The following is a 25,375-nucleotide window of genomic DNA, read 5'->3' on the forward strand; positions in this document are numbered from 1 at the left end:
TATGTGCAACATCGGTCGACAAAGCTGAAAGCTTAAACGAGTTCTTCCAGTCAGCTTTTATCCAAGAACATGATCAGTCACGGCCCCATAAAGGCTCCTCCCCTTTCCCCGAAATACAGCACCTCCATATCTACAGCACTGGCGTTGAGAAGCAACTTCAACAGCTGAACCCGTCAAAGGCTAGTGGACCAGATGAGATACCACCTAGGCTATATAAACTTATAGCCCATGAGATTGCACCAGCCTTGTCCTTCCTCTACCAACAAAGCTATGACAGTGGTGTGATTCCGCCTCAATGGAAGCAAGCATTTGTCACGCCAATCCACAAATCTGGTGACAGAAGTGATCCCTCCAACTATCGTCCAATTTCCTTAACCTGTATATCCTGCAAAGTCATGGAACATATCATGCTGAGTCACTTATCCAAGCACATAGCAGTAAACAACATCTTTGCAGACTCTCAGCATGGTTTTAGACAAGGCTTATCAACTACAACACAACTCACTTCTGCTGTCAATGACTGGTCTCAGACACTCCAAAATCGCAGCCAATCTGATGTCATCTTTCTAGACTTCCAGAAAGCCTTTGACAGGGTGCCACATGAGCGACTTTCTATTAAGCTACGCTATTATGGCATTACTGGAGAGTCTCTCAACTGGATATGTGCTTTCTTGGCTGATAGGTCACAAGCTGTAGTCGTTGATGGAACCAAATCATCGTGGAAGGAGGTCTCATCAGGAGTTCCGCAGGGTTCTGTTATTGGCCCTACCCTCTTTCTACTGTTCATCAACGACATCCAGGATGGCATGTCGTCACCCATCCGTCTGTATGCTGATGACTGTGTGACTTATCGGGAAATTAGGTCAGAAGATGACTACAACACTCTACAACAAGATCTCCAGACACTATCATTATGGTCATCCAAGTGGCTCATAAATTTCAACATCAAGAAGTGCGGAGTAATGTCAATCACTCGAAAACGCAATCCTAAAATCTACAAATACCACCTTCAGAATGGTGTCATTCCAAGAGTTACGGAGTATAAATACCTTGGAGTAACTGTAACACCTGACCTACGCTGGAATACACACTGTCAAAACATCAGGTGCAGGGCCAGCAAGACCCTGGGACTTATACGCCGAACATTGCCATCATGCTCAAAGGAAGTGAAGTGTAGAGCCTACACAGCATTGGTTAGGCCTAAACTGGAGTATGCCTCTGAGGTTTGGAACCCTCACACCTTGACGTCCATTAGCAGCCTCGAACAAGTGCAGAAGGCAGCAGCCCGGTTTGTTGCTGGTGACTACAGATGGTCTACATCATCTACCCGTCTGGTGTCGGCACACGGATGGAACACGTTACACCACCGGCGACTCCTGGACCAATGTTCACTTTTTTACAAAATCCACTATGGAGTGGTAAGCCTACCATTGCCCTCAGCGGTTACCCCTGCAACCTACTATGGAAGGAACGATCATGACCTCAAGTTCAACATACCCAAGACAACTATTGATGCATTCAAGTACTCATTCTTTCCAAGGACAATTTGGATCTGGAACCGCCTGCCTAGTCAAGTTGTACATGCCACCACCATAACAACATTCAGAGAAGCTGCTCTCCCATGTATTACAACCTTGCAGCCTTCTTCTGGATCACTCATCCTTTAAAAGGAGGATGCATTCAGATTTTACTCGCACAGTGCACACTTTTATTGTGAATAGAGATCATCACCATGGCACCTCCCAATGGCACACATGTGTAGTTTCATCCCAGTATAGCTTCTTGGAACTGCGAGAGGGATTACAGTATCAAGTATCAAGTATCAAGTCTAGTAGTAATTTGATATATTGATTTTATACAATAAAGAACTATACTTGAAGAGTGTATCATATCAGTTTTATATGTCGGACTCTTATGCGGCAAAGTGAAAAAAAAAAAATCAGCTTTCCAGGAGGGTATTGTTTAAACGCTTGGCCCTTACTTACACTTCTGCACATATTTCTGGACAGTATTCACTTTTGTTTTACAAATTTCCTCATCGGAGGAAATTTCACTTCATTTGATCAATAAACTAGCTGTTACTTAACATTATGTTACGAGTTCAAAATGAATCTTCTGATTGATCAGATAGACTTCGGCATCAAACCCCGATCATCAAATGCATATATGCACCTGTGAAATTATTTTGCTCATCAATAAAAAACTCACAGCTGTTTGAATAATTACAGCCAGCTGAAACTCCAGCTCTTGAACCTCCTTGAGTTAAGTAACTACGTAACGTGACCACACCCTCTTGGATGTCTTTTCTCTATACAGGTAACGCAAGAGAGTGCACAGCCTGGGAATTTTTCACCTGTATCAATCCAGCACATCGTAAGTTTTGATGCTATTAAGATGTCCAAAACGCAAACATGTGATGGGCATTTGATCGCTTTGGTGTCATGACTTATCGTTAGCAGAAGAACAATGACATCTTCCTTTTTTTTTTTTCAACTGAAGCATGACTTTGTATTATTTTTTTTTTGCCAGTATGCGCTCCTATGTTTATTGATACCATTTATTAATTAAGACAAATGTTCTTTGTTTATGATGTAAAACTTGATCTATCTTGTGTTATGTTTTTGTTGAAAAAGAAAAAAGAAGAAGAATGAAAATAAATGAATTGAATTGAATTGAATTGAATTGTCATTCAATTACTCAGTGTCAAAATAGGATTGCGAAGTGCGTACATTTATGCACGCATTCTCGCAGTCAATATGATTAAGCCCATGGCGGCTTCTGAAGGATGTCAAGTGCTCAGGGACAACAAAATGTTGTCTGCGGAGTTTATTGAATACTTAGTAATCTGGAGCGATGTTGACAGAAATAATGTGCGTCTGTCGCAAATACAATAATATCGAAAGCTCAGTTTAGGAAGATACATAAGATCGTGCATGCTAATCAATGCTTTAACCAAAGGCCTACATTCCTGGACATACTCGGTTACTGGCCTGCGCGATACAGCAAAGGTGTGTTAGTGTTAGTATCAGTGTTTGTGTTTGTGTTTGTGTAAGTGTGAGTCTGATTGTTTGTATGATCCGGAAGAAGGGCCGAGGTTTTGAACACCATGCAGTATTGAAGAGAAGGCTCAAATCAGGACGAGGTGATCAGTGGCAATTACTCTTAAAACTTGCAAAACCTCGCAAGCTCGCAAAATCTCTCATCTTTTATCTCGTGTGCATTGGTATTGGCCCTTCAATTCCTTTTCCTACCCCCTTTTCCGTGTCCACCTTAGTCTCTTCCCGTTATTCTTTCTAAGCTATATTTTTTAGCACCAAGAGAGAGAGAGAGAGAGAGAGAGAGAGAGAGATGCCTTGTGATTGTTTTTGTTTGTTTGTTTGTGTATGTGTGCGTGTGTGTGTGTACATGTTTTTTCTTTCTTGTTTTTAAGCAATCTGCGTAAGCACTATTATCAGTAAACAGTTATCATTCACAACGAGACTGCAAATTACAAGCCCTGCTTTCTAGCACTCTCCTTCATTTCCATCAGTTTCAATTTCGTATAATCAGAAAGGCCACCAAATCCAAAGTATTTATTGTCAGTTCACAATATTTTCCTTTGTTACGATATTGTAGCAATTTTTGGCTATTATGTGTATATAGATATTTCGTGTTTTTAGAAATGACATTAAAGGAAATACTTCTAACTAGTCACGATTTTATCTGCGTATCAGATTCGTTCATGTCAAATACCACCTGCCGATGCCCGCTGGAATGTTCAAGCGTAACGTACTCAGCATCGGTGACCCACGCCGAACACCCAAGTGCTTTCTACCGAGAAGCATACAGCGACATTTATGGCATTAACGAAAGTTATTTCAAGTAAGTGCTGTTTTTAGACGATCAAAAACAACAACAACAACAACAACAACAACAACAACAACAACAAATAAGGAATCAATATTCAAGTCGAGTGACAATATGGCAGTTAATATTCACGAAACGGAATACCAAATAAGGAAGTCGCAGATTTCTGAGATTCACTTGTTTTCAAGATACGAGTTCGGTTTTAGCAGTATTATGCAAATAAGCATGATAAGGTGAGAGAACCTAAAAGTCATAACTGTTGCTCATGTTTAACTACTATAACTTGACTTAATATAGAATTGCTTTTTTTTTAGCAGTCGTAATTGCTCAGTTACTGCAGCATTTAAATGATCTGACACAAAATGTGAATTAATTCCATTGCTAGAAAGAAAGTTATTGAATATTTACGTGCTGGTTGAGCGACCTGTGATGCAATATGACATCAGCACATTGCTTGTGACCAATAACACTTCATCGGGAAAACAGGTGAAACTTGTGAAAAAAAAAAGAAAACGCTGAAAGAAATTCTGCTTTTATTTTGATTAGAATATGACAGTTTTTAAGAGTCAATCATTATTCATAATAACCAACATTATATTCTTTCTAGTTTAATTTATACAAGATGGCTTTAGGCAAAGAAAGGCCTTTCGTAGTTATCATTATCGTCATCTTGAAGGTGAATTCTCTTTATGAAATCCAGGGACAACATATGCGGCATCAACGTATTCTTCAAGGACATGATTGTGTACAGGACCAAGCAGAAAGTTGCATATAGCTTTTTTAGTTTGCTTTGTAAGTATATTTCTGTTGCGTCCTCCACACTTCAGTTTCATCATGATTTTAATTATGGCATCTATATCATTGGTTTGGAAAACTTCACATAAAACTTTTTAGAATGGTATGTATGCAAAACTGTTCTCGTTCTCCTCGTGTGAAAATGTGAATTGTTTCCACCATAATCATTCTAGCCCTTCCTCAATTCAAAGTTGTCAAAATGTTTTAAGCATCTTGTCTTTCCTGCTAACAAGTGGTATCTTTGCCCTTTCAAATGTCAAATTTAGGTTTTGGTCTGATTTAAAGAAAACGCAACTTTAATTCTACTCTCTAACAGAGACAACTTTATCATTGGCTTGACTTTGTCTTTCTTGCTTAGAAATTGTTTATTTTACTCATTCTATTCACAATCTTTTTTCCCCTAGCGTCACACAAGCTGTGACGGTCTCCCTCTGCTCTCCATATAAGAAATAAACTCTATCATGTAGTTGACTTCATCGCTCATGCTAACAAGTGATCGCTGGTTCCTTGTGCTAACTTCGTAACTTGTGACAATTTGTCTGATGTCAATGAAACATTGACTGGTCTGTTTCGCTCTTCGTAAAGGAGTAACATTGATCAAGGGATGCACTTTACTTTTCCCCGTGGCAGGTGATATCGGTGGCTCCCTTGGGCTGTGGCTGGGCGGAAGCATTCTTACCGTCTTCGAATTTCTAGACCTCATCGTCCACTCTGCCTACATCTACTTGCGAACGCGACCTGAGGAGAGTGCGGATAGATCGTGAAATGCAGCAAGACCATCAAGAAGAAAATAATATGATATTTCAGCATACTTGATGTAGCTTTGCCAGTTGTTTGCGAATGAAAGAACTGCTGGAGATTGTATTGTATCGTTCGTATCTTCCGGACTAAACGTCCGGACGTAGGTACGACAGGAAGTGCGGAGGAGAGACAGAATATAGAGAGAAAGGGGAAAACAATAAATTGACCGGGAGATGAAAATTGGCGGATTGATACATACTGAAATAGCAGACACACGCATAAAATTACCCTCCGTGTCTCTTTCTTTCCCTCTCTGTATAACCAAATAAAATGTATTACATAGAAATAATTATTCATATTTTAATATGTACAGTTGTGCATGCTTAAATAGGTGTGTATTACATAAACATATGAATCGATATAGAAGTCAGAGAGAGAGAGAGAGAGAGATAGAGAGGAGAGTCTGTGCTCAGGCATACTTGTATGATTCTCCAATATGTCATCAATTATAGTTGCTTTAGTGCATCTCGTATTTGAGGATACATGAAAACCCTTTCTACCCAACCTTTACGTCCACTACTTATAATACAGCTGTTTGGATGCAAAAGATATCAGTCACCTGAAGTACTTTTAGCCCGCTATACCGAGAAGTTATGGAATTCCACTCGCAAAATACCGCTGTCATATCAGGGAATCGTTTTTTATATGCGGGAATCCATAATTTGAACCCATTCAGCAATATAACACAACAACGACAACAACAACAACAACACAAACAAACAGCAACATAGTTACGTAACTGTAGAAATGCACCAAAATGCACATGATACATAATGATTCATCAATTCAGGAGTAGCCTTGACATAAATTACTCAATACAAAGAACGAAGAGCAAACCTGGAAACCTAATAAATGACGAATCTGATAAAGAAGAGGGAGTTCGAATAAAATTGCATGTTGCATGATTAGACATAAGCCTGCACGAGAGATTTTTTTTTTTTTTAGTTTACGTTTAAAACAATTCAGTGACAACGATTCAGTGATGTTAGAGTCAAGGCTATTCCAGAATGTCGGACCTGCATGTACTATCGTTTCAAGAGCAAATGCAGTTCTTACGGGAAAAAAATGAAATGAATTTTCCTGTCTTGTAGGGTAGGAATGTATAACTTCATTTTTTACAAACATGGGAGTGAAAGCATAAGGTAATTCGTCTTTAGTTAACTGGTACATAAATATCCCAAGGGAGTTATGTCATTCTGTGTATTCAAAGATGTACATGTATATAAGGTACCTCTTTCTTTCGTGATGTATTCATTAATTGATATAACTTGTCGAATGACACCTATTATACTAGCACTGCAAAATGAGGAGCCACTAGACAATGTTTACGGTTACAAAAAATGATAAGAAAATGACATAATCACAAAAGATTTATTTCTTCTCACACTTTATCGTATTTAAAACATTAATCATCCTGTGTTCTACATACATTTCAAAATATAGTATGCGGTATTCGTTTTGCTATCGCATCAAGGATCACATTATGTAGAAGGATGATAATTGATATCTCCTTATAATTTAGGCTTTATGTGGTGGGATGTTTTGTGATACAACAGACACATATGCATCAAAGATATCTTGATTTTTTTTTATCACTGCTCCCAAGGGTAAACAGGACCTTTAAATTCCCGCATTTTCACTATGATGTGCTTTAAATTCTTTAAATAATTGTCCAAAAATTGTGAGGAAAGACATCTTCATCTTAAACCAATGTTGTGTCTGATTGGCATAATGCATTGGACATTGTTAGATGGACTATGGCATGCATCTTGTGATTTGTAATGCTCAATTACTTCCTTGTTTTACCTGGTTTAATTACCCATTTCACTCTATATTCATAAAGATTACCCTAAAAGTGATGTGATCTTCTCCCTTGAAATTGAATTGAAGTTAGACGTATAAATGTGTTTGATTAAACATGTGGTTGCAAAAGAAACAACAACGAAAAAATGCGTAGCAAATATTGACAAACAGCTATTAGGGACTAACAGTTACGTAATCTTTGCAAGTCCATCATGCTTTTTTTTCCCGTTTCCTCTTAATCCATCTCTCCATGACTACTAAGACAGTCGAAAACATGCAGCTTTTAACGACACATTATGCAAAGCAGGTTCGGGAAGATCTTTCAGTGCGCATTCTAAGGGTGTGTTCATTTCTATTATGCTCGTACTTGACATATACATTGTACAATCAAGTTGTAAATAAAGCTCATGACAGCTATTAAAAAGTAAAACAATGAATGCACTCTAAATTACAGATTCGTTTATCTATGTCCTTATTTCTTTTGTGCATGGTGATGGAACTTTATCTAACATTCACGCAATGCACCATCCCAATTCCCTTCGACAAGCAGGGTACACTTGAACAAAATTGACTGAAGAATTCTTTTTCTGAAGAAAGTTTTCTTTTTTCTTTCTTTTATTATCTTTCTTAAATATTATCAAACTTATTGTCCTTTTTTAAAATCAAAATTTTCCAAATATTAGAGTAAAAGGTTGTTAAATTACAATTTTAAATCTGCACAGGCTACCTCGTGTGTGTGTGTGTGTGTGTGTGTTTTTTTTTTTTTTTTAATTTGGGTTGTGTGTGTGCGTTGGGGGAGGGGTGATATCTCCTCCCTACACCCTACCCATTTTTGGTTGCTGCTGCGTTTATGATACTAGGTTTTCAAATGATTTGAGCAATAGATGACAATCACGTCACAATTTTGTTTGATAAATGACCAACGCATCTTACATTATTTAATATTTATGTAGAAAAACTTTCAAATATACCATATATATATATATATATATATATATATATATATATATATTGTATACTAAGAATATGAACTTCTAATGGATAATATGCAACAGGTAATTCGTGGGTGAAGGGGATATTCCTGCCCCATCCATTTCATCCAGTTCGTTTCATAAATGTTGGTCATCATGGGCTCACGAACGGGTAGAAATGGTGTCTAATGACACGTTAGTAAATAACAATGGTGTTGCGTAAACGTTGATTGTGTCTAGGAAAAGAGATTCGCCCGTTTGTGCAGGTCTATTATTGGCCTAGCCATCTCTGGGAAGCCAAGCGAAGTTCATAATGAATGTTGCTTGGCGTTTAATTAACGTGAGTGCAGCCAAGAATAAACGAATACTGCTTGTTGACTACTTGCTTGTCACTGTGATATCTTCATAGTTAATGTCATGTCGATGCCATGGCTTGGTTTGCTGAAATGGTCACACTGCTGTCAAAAGGAATTAGGACTCCCATTACATCACTTTAATAGCGATATTGCTAGAAGCCAGGACGTCCGTTGTACTAGTTCACCTGCAACACTCAGTGGAATATAGCGGGGATCTAAATAAGGAACGCAACGGGAAGACTGTCTACTGGTAATCGTTCTACTGACAGGTAAATGTTGAATACTTTCGCTTCATTCTCTCTCTCTCTCTCTCTCTCTTTGTTTTTCATCAAATATTTTCGGAACATGCGATTTTTATTCTATGGAATTTTCACAATTATCGTGGCATTCGCTGGACGTATGTTAACCCATTGAGGATGGACTGAATTTGCTACAACACTCATTTTCCATACACACTTGCCCGAGTATACTCGGGACTCGTCCTCAACAGGTTAAGCTGGTGAAAACTCCCTTCAAATCGTCAGGGGACATTAAAAACCTTCTCTGTGTTCTCTAATTGCTCTCATTTGCCCATCTTGAAGATAAAAAATAAATGATAAGAAGTTATATTTTACACAGGGAAGATCTACATACATATTTTTTTTTTTCAAAATGAAAAAAAAAGTGGGAAAGAACTTAAATACTGGTTTGGGCAATAAGATTATCTTATTCGATTACAATTTAGTCCGCTGGATACGTTAATTGGTTGCACTCAGACAGAATGGTGGAAAAATCATTTAAACACTTTCTTTTTCAACTCCTAAATTTGCTGCTACCGGAAGACGTCTGTCTCTGACGAAAAATGCCCATCAACCACGTCGATGTCCGTCCTTTAAAGGACATAACCAAGAAGAAGATCTTCGTAGACGTGGTAAGTGATGGTAAAGTCGGACTGGACAAACCCGTAGAAGCCCAGATCTATCGGGACAAGGTTTCTTGGTACGCCATCTTCTACAAGTACATTCCGGAAGCTGTGAACCTGTCCGGGATGAAGTACGCTTTCAATCCAACGGAAGTCAGATGGAGGAGGTAATTATCAGATCTGCAGGAGGCAAATTTGAATAGCAGGAAATATCATAAATTCAATCTCGGTTTCAAGGTCCTGTTAACCTTTGGCAGCTGCGATTAAAAAAAAAAGTTCAAGTTATCACATTTGACGCATAAGTATCCTCAAAACATCCTCCCGTATAAAAGAAAAAGAAATCGCAATAAATCCTGAAATATAAGGAGATATCACTTTCTTCTCAACAAACCATAACTGTAGATGGTTTCGTCTTGGAATATTTTTTATCATAACTTATGTTCACATTTTTGATATCTATCAATACCTAACATTGATGATACTGATTCAGACAGTGGTATTTTCTATCCCTAACTAATATTTTAGAACTATTTTGAGGCACCACTGCTGGGTTTTTGTTTCATCTGCAAGTGGTTAATTATGCCTTTGATATTATGGGCTATTGAACAAAACTAGGCAATGTTACGATCTAAATAACGCACTATAATTACGGATCGTGACAGTAATTAGACAATAATTTAGTTGCTGTCACACTGCTCAAATTAGCTCGATAATTACTGAAGTTAGCTATATGATCACGTTCATAATATATTGCCTGTCAGTCTGCTGACATATAATTGTTTTGTGTACATTACTATTTGAGTCCATAACAAGCTAATGGAATAACGCCATAAATCCGCTGGGTTTCAAAATGAGAATGTGTTATTAAGGTGACAAAGTTTGCTCGAGATAAAGGTTTGCACTTCCGTACATGTGTGTGTGTGTGTGTGTGTGTGTGTGTGTGTCACTTTCACTGCTACATAGAGTTACTGTTTTTATTCCGATGGTTCGTACATCCGAAAATGAAATAAAGCTCGATATTCCCCGAAATTCGTCATCCGAAGATGAACCCCTCCCGAATAATCATTAATCCTACAACGAAATAAGGCTTGTAATTTCAAATGTTCGTTCGTACGCGTCTTATTTCATTTTCAAAATAACGAACATTTCACTTTCACTTTCAATTTCAATTTTATTTCCATTTCCATTGAATAAACAGGGAAAATCATATACAATGCATTTACAGAACATGTTTGTAACAATTTCAAGGAAAACGTACAAGTGGTCACGAGTAACAACAGAATTTCCTTTCTAAGGTATGTACATATACATAATACAAAGATTAGAATGGAAGTGGAGGGTCCCACTAAAAATCAAAGCTTGTATAGTATGGGACCCTCGGAAAATACGTTCACAAAATCAAAGAAACCAATGTCAACTGACATGAAATTAACTTAGGAAGGAAAAAAGAAAGAAAAACAAAGGAAAAAGAAGAAAAAGGGGGAAATGAGACTATGGTACAACACACGCCATCGTGGACACAAGCATACTGTACTTCATGATGTAAATGCAATAATAAAACAATAAAACGCTCCCTGGTTTGATATTGCGATTGATTGGGTGCATATACCGGTATGAATGCATAGGAACGGATATAAAAAAGAGAAAGAGAATAGACTCACTGTTGTCTGGTACAACAAAAAAAAAATATCTGAGGTAAACTTATGTTAGACAGATTATTTTCCTTAAAAGATGATTCGGAATAACGGCATAATAATATTTGAATTAGCGTGCCCTATTTCATTTCCTATTAACGAACATTTAGATGTACCGAAAACTCGCTAATATTATCATATTTTATAATGCACTGGAAATATTTGGATCATTGGAACAAATGTCATTGAAAATTGAACTCACAAGTACATTTCGCTCCTAAGGTAAATTGTTTGAGAGAGGTTTTTTTTTTTTTTTTTTTTTTGGAAGAGAATTTTCATTTTATGTGTATTTCATATGACCATGATAAATGCTATTGACTTACAGTCTGCGACTACTCTCAGAAGATCATGCTGCTAAAAAGTCAAACGACAGCAAGCCAAAATTACTGTACATGAATATCAGGCCCCTATGTAAAAGGTAATGCGTATACCGCTACTCCTTTACTATATATCTTTCCGCTCACAGAATACGTCATAAATATGTGATTCTATACGCATATTCCATTTGCATAGTTTTCTCTGCAGGTTTCTCTGCCTTTTTTCTCCATACCAAAAAAAAAAAATAATGACATTCTATGTGCATTTATATTAAGCTTATGCACTTTAATCTTGTCACTTCTGTCATACTAGGCAACATGTACAAGTAGTTAGTTAAACATGCCAACAAAGTGTAAACACCTTGAGGAGTGAATAGATGAATATCTAGTTCACGATAGTTATTGTCGTCTTCTTTTTTGCACATGCGTCTTCACTGACATCTTTAAATTGCTGATGAAAAAAAAACAACAACCACATACTGGATGGAAGTTTAATGTTTCACTTCTTTTCTATACATTTTAGTTTTAATGCACTAACAAAATTCCATTAACTTGAATTCAAATTGTGCATGCGATTGACGAATTGCCCTACATCAACGTAAATTAGCGCCGAATTAATATCTACTTAGTAGTAGCAATGATTAAAAAAACTCACAGGCATACATACTCTTGCGTTGATTTTTTGTAAACATAGCTACTACTAACACTAACTAAAGTCGGTGCTAATTTACGTCGATATAGGGAAATTCATCCATCAGTTAAACAAACCCCCAAAAACTCATCTCCAGAATTTCATTAATTTGAACAATTTCTCAGTACCCGCTTCATGCTGAAATGATTAGAACTTTCATTGGCTATAGGGCAAAATCTTGGTGACCTATATACGCCTGCCTGGTGATCAGGGGGTCGCAGGTTCGAAACCTGCCCGAGTATGTACACCCATGATTTGTTTTTCTTTCTTTTTCTATCATGGCTACTACTTGAGACACTCACTCGGTGTTTATTTACGTCGATGTAGGGCAATTTTTCATCCCATAAAAAAGAAAACCAAGAACTTGAGGCTAGAATTCCATTAATATGAATCATTCAAGTGCTCTTGACCTATAATCTGGGTCGTGTAGATATTTTTCACTGTTCCTGCTGTCACATATCATTTCTTTCTTTAGTAAACATTAGATAAGAAACGCGTAATAAGGTGAAAAAAATGATGAAAACTTGAATATTTAAGCCTATTATTTGAAATCCATTTTGTCTTTGGTTTTTGGCAGGACAATTTGGCTGTTTGTTTTACTCACTGGTGTCTCAATCTTGACCCAGCAAATCACCGACAGGATCCGCCATTATCTATCCACTCCAGTGAGTGTGGACGTGGTCTACGAGCACCAAGACTCCGTACCATTTCCGTCCGTCGCCATCTGCAATATCAACGCCTTCAAGTATGATAACATCTAACTCTATCTTACACTCACTCACCCCCCCCCCCACACACACAAACACGCGCTCAAACATATTTCTTACAAAGTTCATGAGCAGTGAATACCTGAAAAAGTTCTGATACGATATCAAAGTAATCCACTTTCGTATAATATAACATGTACATTTACTCTCAAACTCATAAAACCTTCAAGTCTTTGGACGATTCCTTTGGCCTTTACCCAACAATCAAATATCTGTAATAAAGATAAAAACAATTCCATCTTAGAAGCATAATGAAGTGTAAGTAGTAGTTCATGTGGGTGGGGCTTGTTATTAGCGTTTATGTAGGAGAAAGCAGCACAGATGTTGTACAAACAATTAAAATCGATGTTCACTAACAGTTGAGATAGGCTTACATTTTATGGTATGCTGTGTGTCTCAATAATCTTCAGTAGTATTCTAATTCCCAGATAAAAATAAGATTTTCAAAACCTTTTCATGGAAGCCATTAACGCAAAAACTAGAATAAGTTAAGAAGAATTTTTTTCTGCGAATTGTAAGAACACTTTCAAGTGAATTCTGAAAGGCTTCAAAACTGAACAGGGAAACTAGTGGTATACTATAATTTTAATTTGATCTTGTAACATTGAAGAACGACATTCTTTTAGAAACATCCCACTATGCCTATATTTCATCGAGACGAGCGTTGAATACGTCTACCGTGAACTGTAGGTTTGCTGTTGTTAAAGGGGATGGCTAGTAACTGATCAGTGGGAATCAGTGGGAATGCTGAGGGATGATTGTTCCAATCCTTGTGGGATTCATTTAAGAGTACATTATATATCTATTCTTGTGTGAAAATTATTTGCTTCAGAATGGTCTCATATTCAAGTAATGTGCAGTTTAATGCTTCCAGGTAAGCGTCCCTGGTCAGTGACGGGGCATTAATCTGCACATTACTTGAATACGAGACCGTTCTGAAGCAAATAATTTTCACACAACAGTAGATATATAATGTACTCTTAAATGAATCCACAAGGATTGGAACAATCATCCCTCAGCATTCCCACTGATTCCCACTGATCGGTTACTAGCCATCCCCTTTAAGATACTATTCCTTTTTTTTTTAATCAAACAGTTCATCACAGCTGAAGGACCCCGAGATGAGAGAATTTCTCCAAGAGTGGCAATTGGGGGATCATCTCAACATATCAAGATACCGATCTGTTCTGTCATCCTACGAAATGACAGACATGTACTACAACTTCTCGCATCTGCTCAGTGAAACAGTTCTGTCGTAAGGTTCCATTGACATGATTGAAGTGTGACTGTTATTCTAATTTTGCACTCTTGTCAGATAAAAGCAATGATATGTCACAGATGGTGTACATATATATATATGTTTTAATAATTATATCCTTTTCTATCATATTGTTTTGTCAAATCATACATAGATCTGGTTACTACTGATTTCAACCAGACGTATTGCTCCTTTCAACTCTGATTGCTTGTTTGTAGTGGTTTTTATGCTTATATTTATGTACAATGATTTTATATTTATATATTTGGATTGTACAGAACCTTGATGTAAAACAGCATTCACTTGCTGATCTTGTTATCCTGTCAAAATATGTTGAAATAAGATAATAACATAAAATAAATATATTGTTTTAATGACATATAGATATTGCTGGACCCGAAGATCTAAAGCGAAGTGCTTTGGTATATATGTTAACTGGTTTCTCCGTTCTAGTATTATATATATTGTTTTTTTTTCTTAATGTGTTATATTTTTTACTTAATATATTTGATAATATTTCGTGCAGAAAGAGAGAAACAATATAAGAAAAGAGCAGACTGCACAAAGGATATAAATGTTATATCACGTGAATCTGGATGATGTGGTAAAAAACATGTAATCTTCCTTCTATCGCTATGTGACTTAGGGTGCATTGGAACCAAGAAATATTGAATCACTCTGTGATGACAATGAAAATGACAGATTGGGGAATCTGCTTCGTGTTCAATGATATCGACAACGGTGAAGAGGGTCTTGTAGTCACCAATGCAGGTAATGATACTCCTCCCCTCCCCCAGTTTTTAAAGGGTCTCCATCGCCCTCTCCTTATGTACAAGAACGATCACAGTTTTCTGTCATCCACACTAAAAACGACTCGTTACAGAAGGAAAGGAATGTAAAAAATCTCGATTTCAATTTTTTGGTGGTCATATTTATCGTGTATTCATTTCTGATATTCCCATTGTTGTAACGCATGTACTCAATAATTATTGGAAAACGAAATACGTGACTCAAATGGTGTGACAGGTGTAGTGCTATTCTTGTTTGGAAAGAGGGGATTTGAACACAAAAGATCCTAGGTTCAAAGCCCACACGTGGTTCAGCTGTTAACTTTGGACAATTACCAAACAAACGTATCTTGTGACCTCAATCACGTTAAAGGAACATTCCAGACGATTTTCATAATTTCACATCATGTAGTACATAAATCGACAACTCCATGTATATATTTCTGGAATTTATTGTGGTTCTTGACTACAGAAACAATACTCTGAAAAACCTTAAACAAATTACACTGAACAAGGATGATGACATAGGAGGCTCACATATTTCAGAAATGTAAGAGTGTAATTCCATTACAATACCGCTTGCTTGCGAGTTCACCTGTGTATAATCCATGCATGCCTTTTTCTTTTGTTCTGCTTCCTTGAGCCCCAACTCATGCATTCTTATGGTGACTCTGCCATGTCATCATCCTTGTCCATGGCAATTTGTTCTAATTTTTGAAAACATTCTCATTCTTCATCCCAATTATCATAAATTCTGAAACTCTGTCCTCAGTATAACTGATTTTATAGTTGCTCAAATGTAAAAATCTGAAAATCATCCGGAGGTCTCTTTTAATGTATAAAAAGGGGTGTCTTCTCCTGAATCTTGTACAGTGCGTATCAAAATAAAAAGGTAATCCACTTTTGGAGGGCTACTGTTTCATAATTGTCATCTATGGAGAGTACAATATTGGTTGTGGGGAAAGGGGAACTCTTGTTCTTTCCATTGATACCTAATTGTGTTGACAAATGTCAAGCATGACTGAGCACATGAACTTTAAAGACAACAATGACAAATTGCACTTTTACCAAGTTTGCATGTTTAGTGAGACAATGCGTGTCTCATTGCATGGATGAGATCTGTCAATGAAAGTGGTTAATCATCAGGCCAGTTTGCACGACTGCAAGTTTGTGTTTAGGGCGTCTTCTAACTTTTTATGGTTCATAACCTTCAACAAGACCACATTTGTGATAAATTGGTCGTTCCCATAAAGGCTAAACCATTATCAGTTTTTCTCTTTTCATATTTAAGACATGGTTTGTCGCTGCGAGATATGTGTTGAATATGAACAGAGAAAATGGACTGTGTGGGTTGGCTTCTGTGGTAGTGATCAAGTTACAATGAATTGGACAGGTGGCAATGCTAAAGGGGACCCAAACCCAAAGAGCGATGTGGAATGAGTGAAAGCAGCAACATTAGAAGAACACATCAGTGAAAGTTTGAGGAAAATCGGACAATCGATGCAAAAGTTAAGAATTTTTAAAGTTTTTGTGTTGGAACTGTTGGATGAGGAGACTAATAGAGTGTATGACGTTTGAGTGGACAACATTATAAAGAAAATGTAAAGAAAATCCCCCCCCCCCAAAAAAAAAAATCACGAAAATTACACATTCCATGAACTTGATACTGACGTATGTTAAGGTTAGCAATTATTCCCCCTGATTTCTGTGAACGGTTAGTCATGTGCTTTTCCAAAATGCTAGAAAAGTGAATTTTTTCAAATTCTTGAAATTCTTCCGTCGAGATTTATTTTATTGCAACTGATTGACAAATTGCCCTACATCGACGTAAATAAGCACTGAATTGATCACTGTTTTTGTAGTAGCCACGATGAAAAAAAAAATAATGGGCGTGTTTACTCGAGCAGGATTCGAACCAACGACCTCCTGATCTCCGGACATGCGTCATCTCCACTAGACAACCGAGCTTCCGCCCGACAGCAAGTGTTGATTCTAATCCTTATACACCCCCATGATGTTTCATCATGGCTGCTACTAAAACACTGATCAATTAAGTGCTTATTTACGTGGATGTAGGGCAAATTGTCAATCGGTTGCAGTAGAGTAAATCTTTTTGGTAATTTTCTTATATTTGCTTTATTTTGTTGTCCACTTATACGTCATAACCTCTAGTCGTCTCCTCATCCAGCGGTTCCAACACCAAGACTTTAAAAATTCATAACTTTTGCATCGATTGTCCTCAAACTTTCTTTGATGAGTTCTACTAATATTGCTGCTTTCACTCAATCCACATTGCTCTTTTGGCTAGAGTTTCCTTTAAAGGCTATTGATCATAAAACCTGCATTCGTTCAGGCCGGCCTATTTGACCACTTTCAATGACAGATCTCACCCATGCAATGAGACACGCATTGCTCCTTCACAATAACGTGCAAACTTGGAAAAAGAGCAAATTGTCATTGTTGTCTTTAAAGCTCATGTGCTCAGTCATGCATAACATTTGTCAAAATAATTAGGTACCAATGGAAAAAGGGAAGAGTTCTTCTTTCCTCACAATTAACATTGCGCTCGCCATAGCTAACAATTATAAAATAGTAGCCCTCCAAAGTTGGATTATCTTCTTTAATTTGATACGCACTGTAGTAACTGAGAAAGGTATGTCCACCTAGAATACCAAGGATAATACTGATATGATTGATCCAAGTGGGTATTGTCCGATAATGTTTTGCTTTTCTGCTGTACTGCAAATGTTGATATAGTCACTATCATCATTATTTTGTCATCGTCTGATAGAAATAATTCTTTTTTTTACTTCGATGTTTGGTAAACCTAGGAAGCTCACGGGGACTAGAAATATTTCTGGACGCCCACCAGGCTGAATATTTTTTCCAGCCAACAGCGAGATACGGAGCTGGCTTTAAAGTTCTCCTCTACGACCGTGGGACGGAGCCCGTGATTGAAGGAAAGAGCTTTGCAATTGCCACAGGGGTGCAGACATGGGTTGGGGTAGAAATAATAGAGGTGATTAGTTTTTTGTTTCTTTTATTCATTCCAATTTATCCTTGATCAAGGAGCTTAACCTAGTCCCATGCCTTTATTGTAAGGGTGGCGTCTCACTTGGTTCATATCAAGCATTTCCAATTAATAAAAAAAAAAAAATAAAGTGAAGATAGAGCAGAAAGCCACAAAATGTGTTTTCTGGGATTAGACGGGTTAATAAGTTTCTTTCGTGATAGGAAAGGAAAAAATGTGGTAAAATATGTGTGTGATTATAAAACTGTAACACTGGAATCAAAACTTATACCTTGTTCAATTTTGCATGATTGTATTTTCCATATGCCGTTGTATTTTGCTTTACTTACTTACTTAGATTGTTGTCGCTGTTGGGACAATTACAACAAAAAGGTTTAAGAAAAGAAATGGCGGCTGAGTCTAAAGAGCAGCAATGTTCACAACCAGAAATCTAAAGTTTTTGAGAAAGACCTAATGAATATTTCCCATTTAAATCGTTTCAATTTGAATTTATTTGTTATATATCTACACATAAACTAATATACACACACAACATCTTTTATCGTCAGGTTCAAGGTTTAAGGACTAATGACGCAATCGAAGTCATGAAGGGATATGGTCGTCAGGTTTATCTGTCGGATGATATCTGTCTTTGTGCTCTCCGCCAATGTTCCATAGTCTTTCTTATTCGTGATTTCCAGGTAAACAACCTCGAAGAGCCCTACGGTCAATGCAGCCACAAGACGCTGAATCACTTCGCCAATTATTCTTACGTCGCTTGTAAGACAGAGTGTCTGTCCGAGTTCCTGATTGGTCAATGTGGCTGCAAGACTCTTGCTATGACAGGTGAGTGATCTTTTCGTGAAGTCTGTATGAATGCCTCACTTTAAGTAAAAATTATGACTTGACTAGAGAACTAAATGGTGTCAATTTAAGCTACAAGTGTAATTCAAGTTAATACATTCTATTCTAAGCGCCAATTCTCCAAAAAATCAACCAAAATTCACAATATTTCGTCGGTGGCGAAAATCGCCAACCGATCGGCTACCAAAATATATAGGCGTCGGGGAGCTTGACGTTGCGATCCGATGTCGGGGTTTCCAGCAACGCGTGTGCTATCGAGCATTCACAAAAACAAACGAACACACAAACAGACAAAAAAAACCCCACAAACAAACAAACAAAAACAACCACGTCCCCCCTCCCCGACGGTTTCCTTTGAACATCGTCGGGGGGGGGGGGGGGTATATATTATGTCGGCATTCAGTCGGAGATTAAACAACCATACGACGACGATTAGTCAATGGTCCTCGGCCGAGTCAATGAAATCAGAGGAAAAAAAAAAACACGATGATACGCGGCTGATTAGTCAATGGATCCAGGCCGAGTCAAAAGGCTAGACGCCGCGCCGGTACGTCGCCGATGTATCGTCGATTACGAGTGCTTTGTACAACTGCGTTTTCTTTATAATCACTGACATGCCCTCCGATATAGCTGCGACGTGCTGGCGGTTAGTCGTTATCTAATCACCGTAGGGTCTTAGATGTGTCGCTGACATGCTGTATCGGCCTGGGAACAATGACTGATCGGAGGTGTTTCGTTAATCACTCTGCGATTGCACAGTCACCAAAAAGTCGGCCGGTCTTTTCTTCGCCGATTGATCGCAAAGTGTTAACTCGCACTTAAAAATGATCGACAGGCAGCCGATCACCAATAATAGTCTGTTCTGTCGGTCGAAACCCCGATTGATCGACGAAGCATCTCAGACTTGCCGCCGAATGTGCCTCTCTCAACCCCCCCCCCAAAAAAAAAATCCATCAAAATCCCATTGCGTCCGATCGTTCATGTCAAACCAGCTTTGATAAAGAATGTCACCGACCTTTTGCCTACTATTGTATCAATCTTTCATTAAGTTTTCGTTGATCGCAAAAACTGTATAAGACGCTCGTCAGCCACTCTGTAACCGGTCAGTAACCGATCTGCAACTGAACATTTCTGAGTTTTAGTCGTCAGTTAGTTGTGGAGGTCGGCAATGGTTGATGGGTCCTCGCGTATGTGTGACATGGTCTATCAAAATCACATGTTATGGCAGTGTATGAGTTTGCAAAATAAAGTATTTGCATGATTGATTGAATCCTTCAAACGCATCCCAGTAACAGGAAGAGAACTTAGTTGGATCCAGTTAGATGAGATATGAATAGATTGCTTAAAGTTTGACAGAATTACAACAATTCCCATTATCAGCGGTATTTATGAAGATTGAACTATTTTCCTTTGTTTTACAAATCCTTTTAACATTGTAAAGAAGCTATCGGATTACCCTATATGTACTACCGTATGTAGAAACTAGGAGAATATCTTGAAGAAGGCTTTGTGCAAGCTAGATGTGGGACTGCCGATTTGATTCTTTAATGTGTTTCATACACACAGGCGAAGCCAGAGAATGCACGGCATACCAGTACTTCTCATGTATCTCACCAAATATTGGTAAGGCTGTTCATACTCCAAGGGGATTCTTTTTCTTATTGTATCATAATCTTTACTTGCTTTTGCCAACAGGGTGTGTCTACTACTTTGTAGTATTGAACGTATTTCTTGACGTCACAGCAGGAGTTGAATCTTATTGTTTTTGTATTGTGCTGTATCTTATGGAGCTCAGGCTCCTATACAAAAATACGAAACATAAGAGATCAATGTACCTTTTGAAGTGACAAAAGGCCATATCATATTTCAGTGTAAAGGTTACTTGTGCACCGAGTGCTGAGTCCAGGACGTAATCAGCAATTACACCTTGATGTTCTCTATGAAGCCTGTATGGTCTTAAGCTTTAAAGTACGTCAGAATTTGTCCCCATCCCCCTTCTCACCAAAAATATAATTGCCTCCGTCTTTGAAAGAATAGTGGAATCAATAATAACTTAATATCTATCCGCTGTATTGGGTACTCCAGAAAAAGAATCAGTGAAAGTAAGTCAAAACTTGGTGTGAATTCCTTCCTTAAAACATCTGCCTACGAATATCCCGACGTGAGCCCAGTTTATGATGATGTTAAACATGTGTTTTTTTTTCCTTACCTGAAGCTAATTACACGTCGGAGGGATGTGACTGTCCCATGGCCTGCTTTTCCCGCCAGTACGTCGAGTCCGTGTCCTTCTCAAACTTCCCTTCTGATTTTATGGCGAGCATCATTGCGGAATCATACAGCACGACCCCGTCCAATGTCCAGTTAGTGATCATTCTTGCATTGATGAGATAGATTTTATCTTTTGTTTTCTTTATTTTGGTCCTATGTTGCACCCGTGCTCCTCATCTATTTTTTTTTATACTCTGTTCAGATTTTGGGACCTACGTTTAACAAACTTGCTTTAATTCGAAGCAGGTTCCATCATATTTCTCTAGCATTTATACATAGAGCCAAATTTACGAAGAATGACCGCTATGTTTTATATGTTTACATCAATTTACTGGGTATTCTAGTCGAATATTATGTTTCACTTCATTTTATCATATTTGATGTACCTTCCTTCATTGAAAAATATGACATGAATTGGAATTGAATTGAATTTCAAATTGAATTATAAGTGCAGCTGAAGACAGAAATCTAAGGCAAGAACACATCTTCTGTAATGAGATAGGCCTTTCAAAATACTTTTTTTTTCTCATAATAAATGGAAATGATTGACTTGAACTAGTTAGAATCAATTATTATGATGCCACAATGAAAGCAAATGCATGTGATACCCGAATTGAGGATTGCAGAAGACTGAGCAATACAGGAGAAAGAATTGTGATGGGGAGGTTCCATTTTGCTTGTGTTATGCATCTTTGCATCTATGGTTTAAAAAACAGTCTTGCCAGAATTGGCGATATGTTGTACCACGGACAAAGTTTTTGACTCTTCTTCTATCAATATGTATATATATATTTATATTTAGTCAATCATCATGCATTGATTTTCACTGATTCACACAGAGCCATTCGTCCGGTAAAACCCGAAACATTGCCATTCGTCCGGTATAAAATCCGAACACATGGTCTTGTGCAGTGTTATAGGGTGTACCGGAGGCATGATGGAAAAAGAAAAGAAGAATAGAACAAAAAAAAAACAAAAACAAACAAACAGGTAGTGGTTCTACATGACACTGATGCAACTGCCAAAAAATGTGAGTAGGAGAGGCATCGTTTTAGCTCCGAGTAACCGATAATTCATAATCATCATTATTATCAAACGGCTAACTGAAAGTTTTACTTTTTTTTCCTTTAAACAGGAAAAATACGTGTGCTGTCAATATCTTCATGAAAGACCTGTCCGTACAGAAAATTTCCCAGCAGGCAGACTACAGTGTTGCAAGCCTAATGAGTAAGTCATGTCCGTTGTGAATGAGATTGTTTGAAATCTGCTGGAAAGAGAAGCCAAGACGCCTGCCTCCTATATGTTGGTAGATCATAATATGTCCACCTATTTATGTAACTACAAAAAGTATAGTATGCAAATGAATGGATGTCTTAATAAATCCCCCGAAATTAAGAATATCATGAACTGAATCATCTGCATCATCGAACTGAAATGAATTGAATTCATTTCCATATCATGACATCGTAGGGAGGAACACCCTGATCAGCAGAGCTGTTTTTCACAGGTGTCCACAAGATCAGCCGAAGATGACTATACTCATTCATCTTCATACAAAATCTAAAACATGCACACAAACACAAACCCAAGACAAACATATCCACTGATTGAGTGTATATTTAGGATCAACATACTTTGCAAATTATTGGGTGACATCATAATAGAGTGTCAAGTAGCAGTGTCTCATCTGCAACGACAGCGTATATACGGTATCTTTATAAAACATGCTATCACAATCGAAGCAAACAAAAACAACTATAAGACAATAGTGATAATGATGATGTATTATATAAATTATCAATAGCAGATGGTGAAAATGATTTTTAGAAGTAAGGATGATGATGATCATCCAAGCTAATCACTAACACATCGTCAGAATCTTCAGCCTGAAACACTTTAGTTTACGACGATGTATGATATTGATATGTTCCTATCCCAGGTGATATAGGAGGTTCGCTGGGACTATGGCTGGGAGGGAGTGTCTTAACCGTGTTTGAAATCGTTGATCTCATCGGATACTCGGCCTACGTGCATTCCAGGAGAATACCACAGAAAAAGCCTTCTACATCTTAGAAAAATACAGCCTTTATCATTTTTACTTTGATGTATTTCTTGACACTGCGTATAAATGTTTTTATATCTGCTCTGTATACAGTTTTTGACAACAGATCAATATGTATACATAAAAATATACTTGTGATATATGACATATGCATGAGATACATAGTGTATGTGATATGTGGTTAATATACATTCATATATTGTAAGTTTTTCATTGCACAAACTCCTTTGAAATAACGCTGAAAAAAATTGGTTTGAAATACTATCTGCAGCTCTCACAGATGTTTGTATGTGTGTCAATGTGTATGTGAATGCGTACGTTTATATTTATAGTATATTTATTCATGTGTAATGATGATAATAATAAACCGTTTCTATATAGCGCATATCACAAAAATAGATTAATGTACTATCAATATGCATGATAACTGTTTAGATAAATTATGTGTAATTTACATGCATACTGCCAATGTGGCTCTATTGTGTGATGTTTTTATTGATGAATAGGAACTTCAGTATAGACATAACTTCAACATTATACACAGAGGCATTAAATGACAAAATATTATGCACGTTCAGCAGGTTTAAGAGTTACTATATCAAAGGTTTAATTATCTTTTATGTTTATATTTAACACATTATTGGAATTCGTATGTATTGCATCTTACATGTGTGTTCGCATGTCTACAGGCCTTGCTTCTTTGCATTTAGATATCAAGATAATGGAGCTGATTTTTATGTCACAAAATCCACAACTAATTATTTTCCTTTTTTTGGCAATGTCATTTTCGGCAAGAAGTGTGTTTATGTTAAAAGGTAAAATCATATTGTATTAAAAAGGTATGGATTCAAGTTGATTTTATATACGTTTACCTTTAATGCAGACCCATATTCAATATCTAGTACAAATATTTGTAAAAAATAACTTGTCTGGGACAAATTTTCACGAAAAAACTTTACTCAACAGCCCTCAGAGTATCATTACTATTATTTTGCGGAATCAAAGCTTCTCCCGGGCCAAGATGCCATCATTCATAAGGCAATGCAGCCCATTGCAGAAATCAAATAAACTGATTAAAGAAATGGGTATAACCCCCCCTAAAAAAAAGACAGAAAAAAAAGAGGGGCAAATAAAGCCAGGGTGATGCAATTCAATAACTTTATGGATAAAATTGTCAAAATGAAAATACTGCACTGAAGTCCACTATAGAAGGCCCTATTTGTTAAAAAGATGTGACTTTGGGATGAATGCAGCGTTCAAAATGAAAATACTGCACTGAAGTCCACTATAGAAGGCCCTATTTGTTAAAAAGATATGAGATCTTAAAGCAATCATACCGGGTTTTTGTGTCTTCTGCAAATGGTAAATTATGCTTTCAATGCCGCGACTAATAGTCAGATTTAATGTTCACGACAGTTTAGGTCGCAAAAATTCATTAAAGGCTGGGCGAAAATAATTCAGTTTGTGTTTTAATTATATATGATCAACCTGATTACACCGGTACTAAAGAAAGGGAATATCATTATGTTTGTTTTTTTTTTTTTTTTTTTGGACGAAAAATGAAATACAATTTGCATTGAATTGGATTGAATGGAATATTGATATATAATAAAAGCGGTCGTGTTCTTTTTACCTTTCAACAATATGCGCATGTGTCTCAATTTGTTTATGTGTATGTGTGTGGTGTGTGTGTGTGTGTGTGTGTGTTTGTGTGTGTATAATAATAATAATATGTTTATGAATATCAGTTTGAACGTCTGTTTTTAAGCAATCCATGTTTAGATGGGGTGAGTGACGGGCTGCCGGACCCATGTCTCATTATTACCTCTTTGTGATTTTGCAATATCTTATAAGCTCTGCTCGTAGACATTTTCTTTTTATTTTAACCACAGCTATATCCGGTTCAATGTAAGCATTTTCACACTCAGACAAAGGAAGCATTATTAACGTTTTGAACTGAATTGTACTGAATCTTGTTGGCAGTTCATATATCATTTTTCTTTTTATTAATATGACAAGGAAAGTCGTTTTGGTAATCTGCCAATATATAAACCGAAAATAAGTTTTAATTAAAAACAACAAATTTTGCACTCAGACAATGGAAGCATCGTTAAACTTTTGAACTAAATTGTAATTAATCTTGTTGGAAGTTTATATATCCAGTTTTTAAATTGATATGATAA

General features: G+C 37.1%; 1 protein-coding gene across 1 annotated transcript; it reads left to right on the plus strand.

The window, feature by feature from the left end:
* The first annotated feature begins 9,413 nt into the window (after positions 1-9,413).
* LOC140234929 (acid-sensing ion channel 2-like) lies at positions 9,414-23,203 on the plus strand. Its single transcript, XM_072314969.1, has 9 exons — positions 9,414-9,640; positions 12,753-12,920; positions 14,039-14,197; positions 14,847-14,971; positions 17,820-17,986; positions 18,700-18,844; positions 20,429-20,525; positions 22,266-22,357; positions 23,070-23,203. Exons 1-9 carry the CDS (start codon positions 9,414-9,416, stop codon positions 23,201-23,203), a joined length of 1,314 nt encoding a protein of 437 aa, XP_072171070.1.
* Positions 23,204-25,375: the final 2,172 nt, after the last annotated feature.

The sequence above is a fragment of the Diadema setosum genome, chromosome 11 (genome assembly GCF_964275005.1).
Source record: "Diadema setosum chromosome 11, eeDiaSeto1, whole genome shotgun sequence".
NCBI lineage: Eukaryota > Metazoa > Echinodermata > Echinoidea > Diadematoida > Diadematidae > Diadema > Diadema setosum.

Excerpts from the sequence above, each read along its gene's own strand:
- LOC140234929 (XM_072314969.1), top strand. The coding sequence starts at position 9,414 with ATGCCCATCAACCACGTCGATGTCCGTCCTTTAAAGGACATAACCAAG. Across the intron at positions 18,845-20,428 it reads CAAGACTCTTGCTATGACAG|GCGAAGCCAGAGAATGCACG; the intron begins GTGAGTGATCTT and ends TCATACACACAG. Across the intron at positions 22,358-23,069 it reads CAGTGTTGCAAGCCTAATGA|GTGATATAGGAGGTTCGCTG; the intron begins GTAAGTCATGTC and ends TTCCTATCCCAG.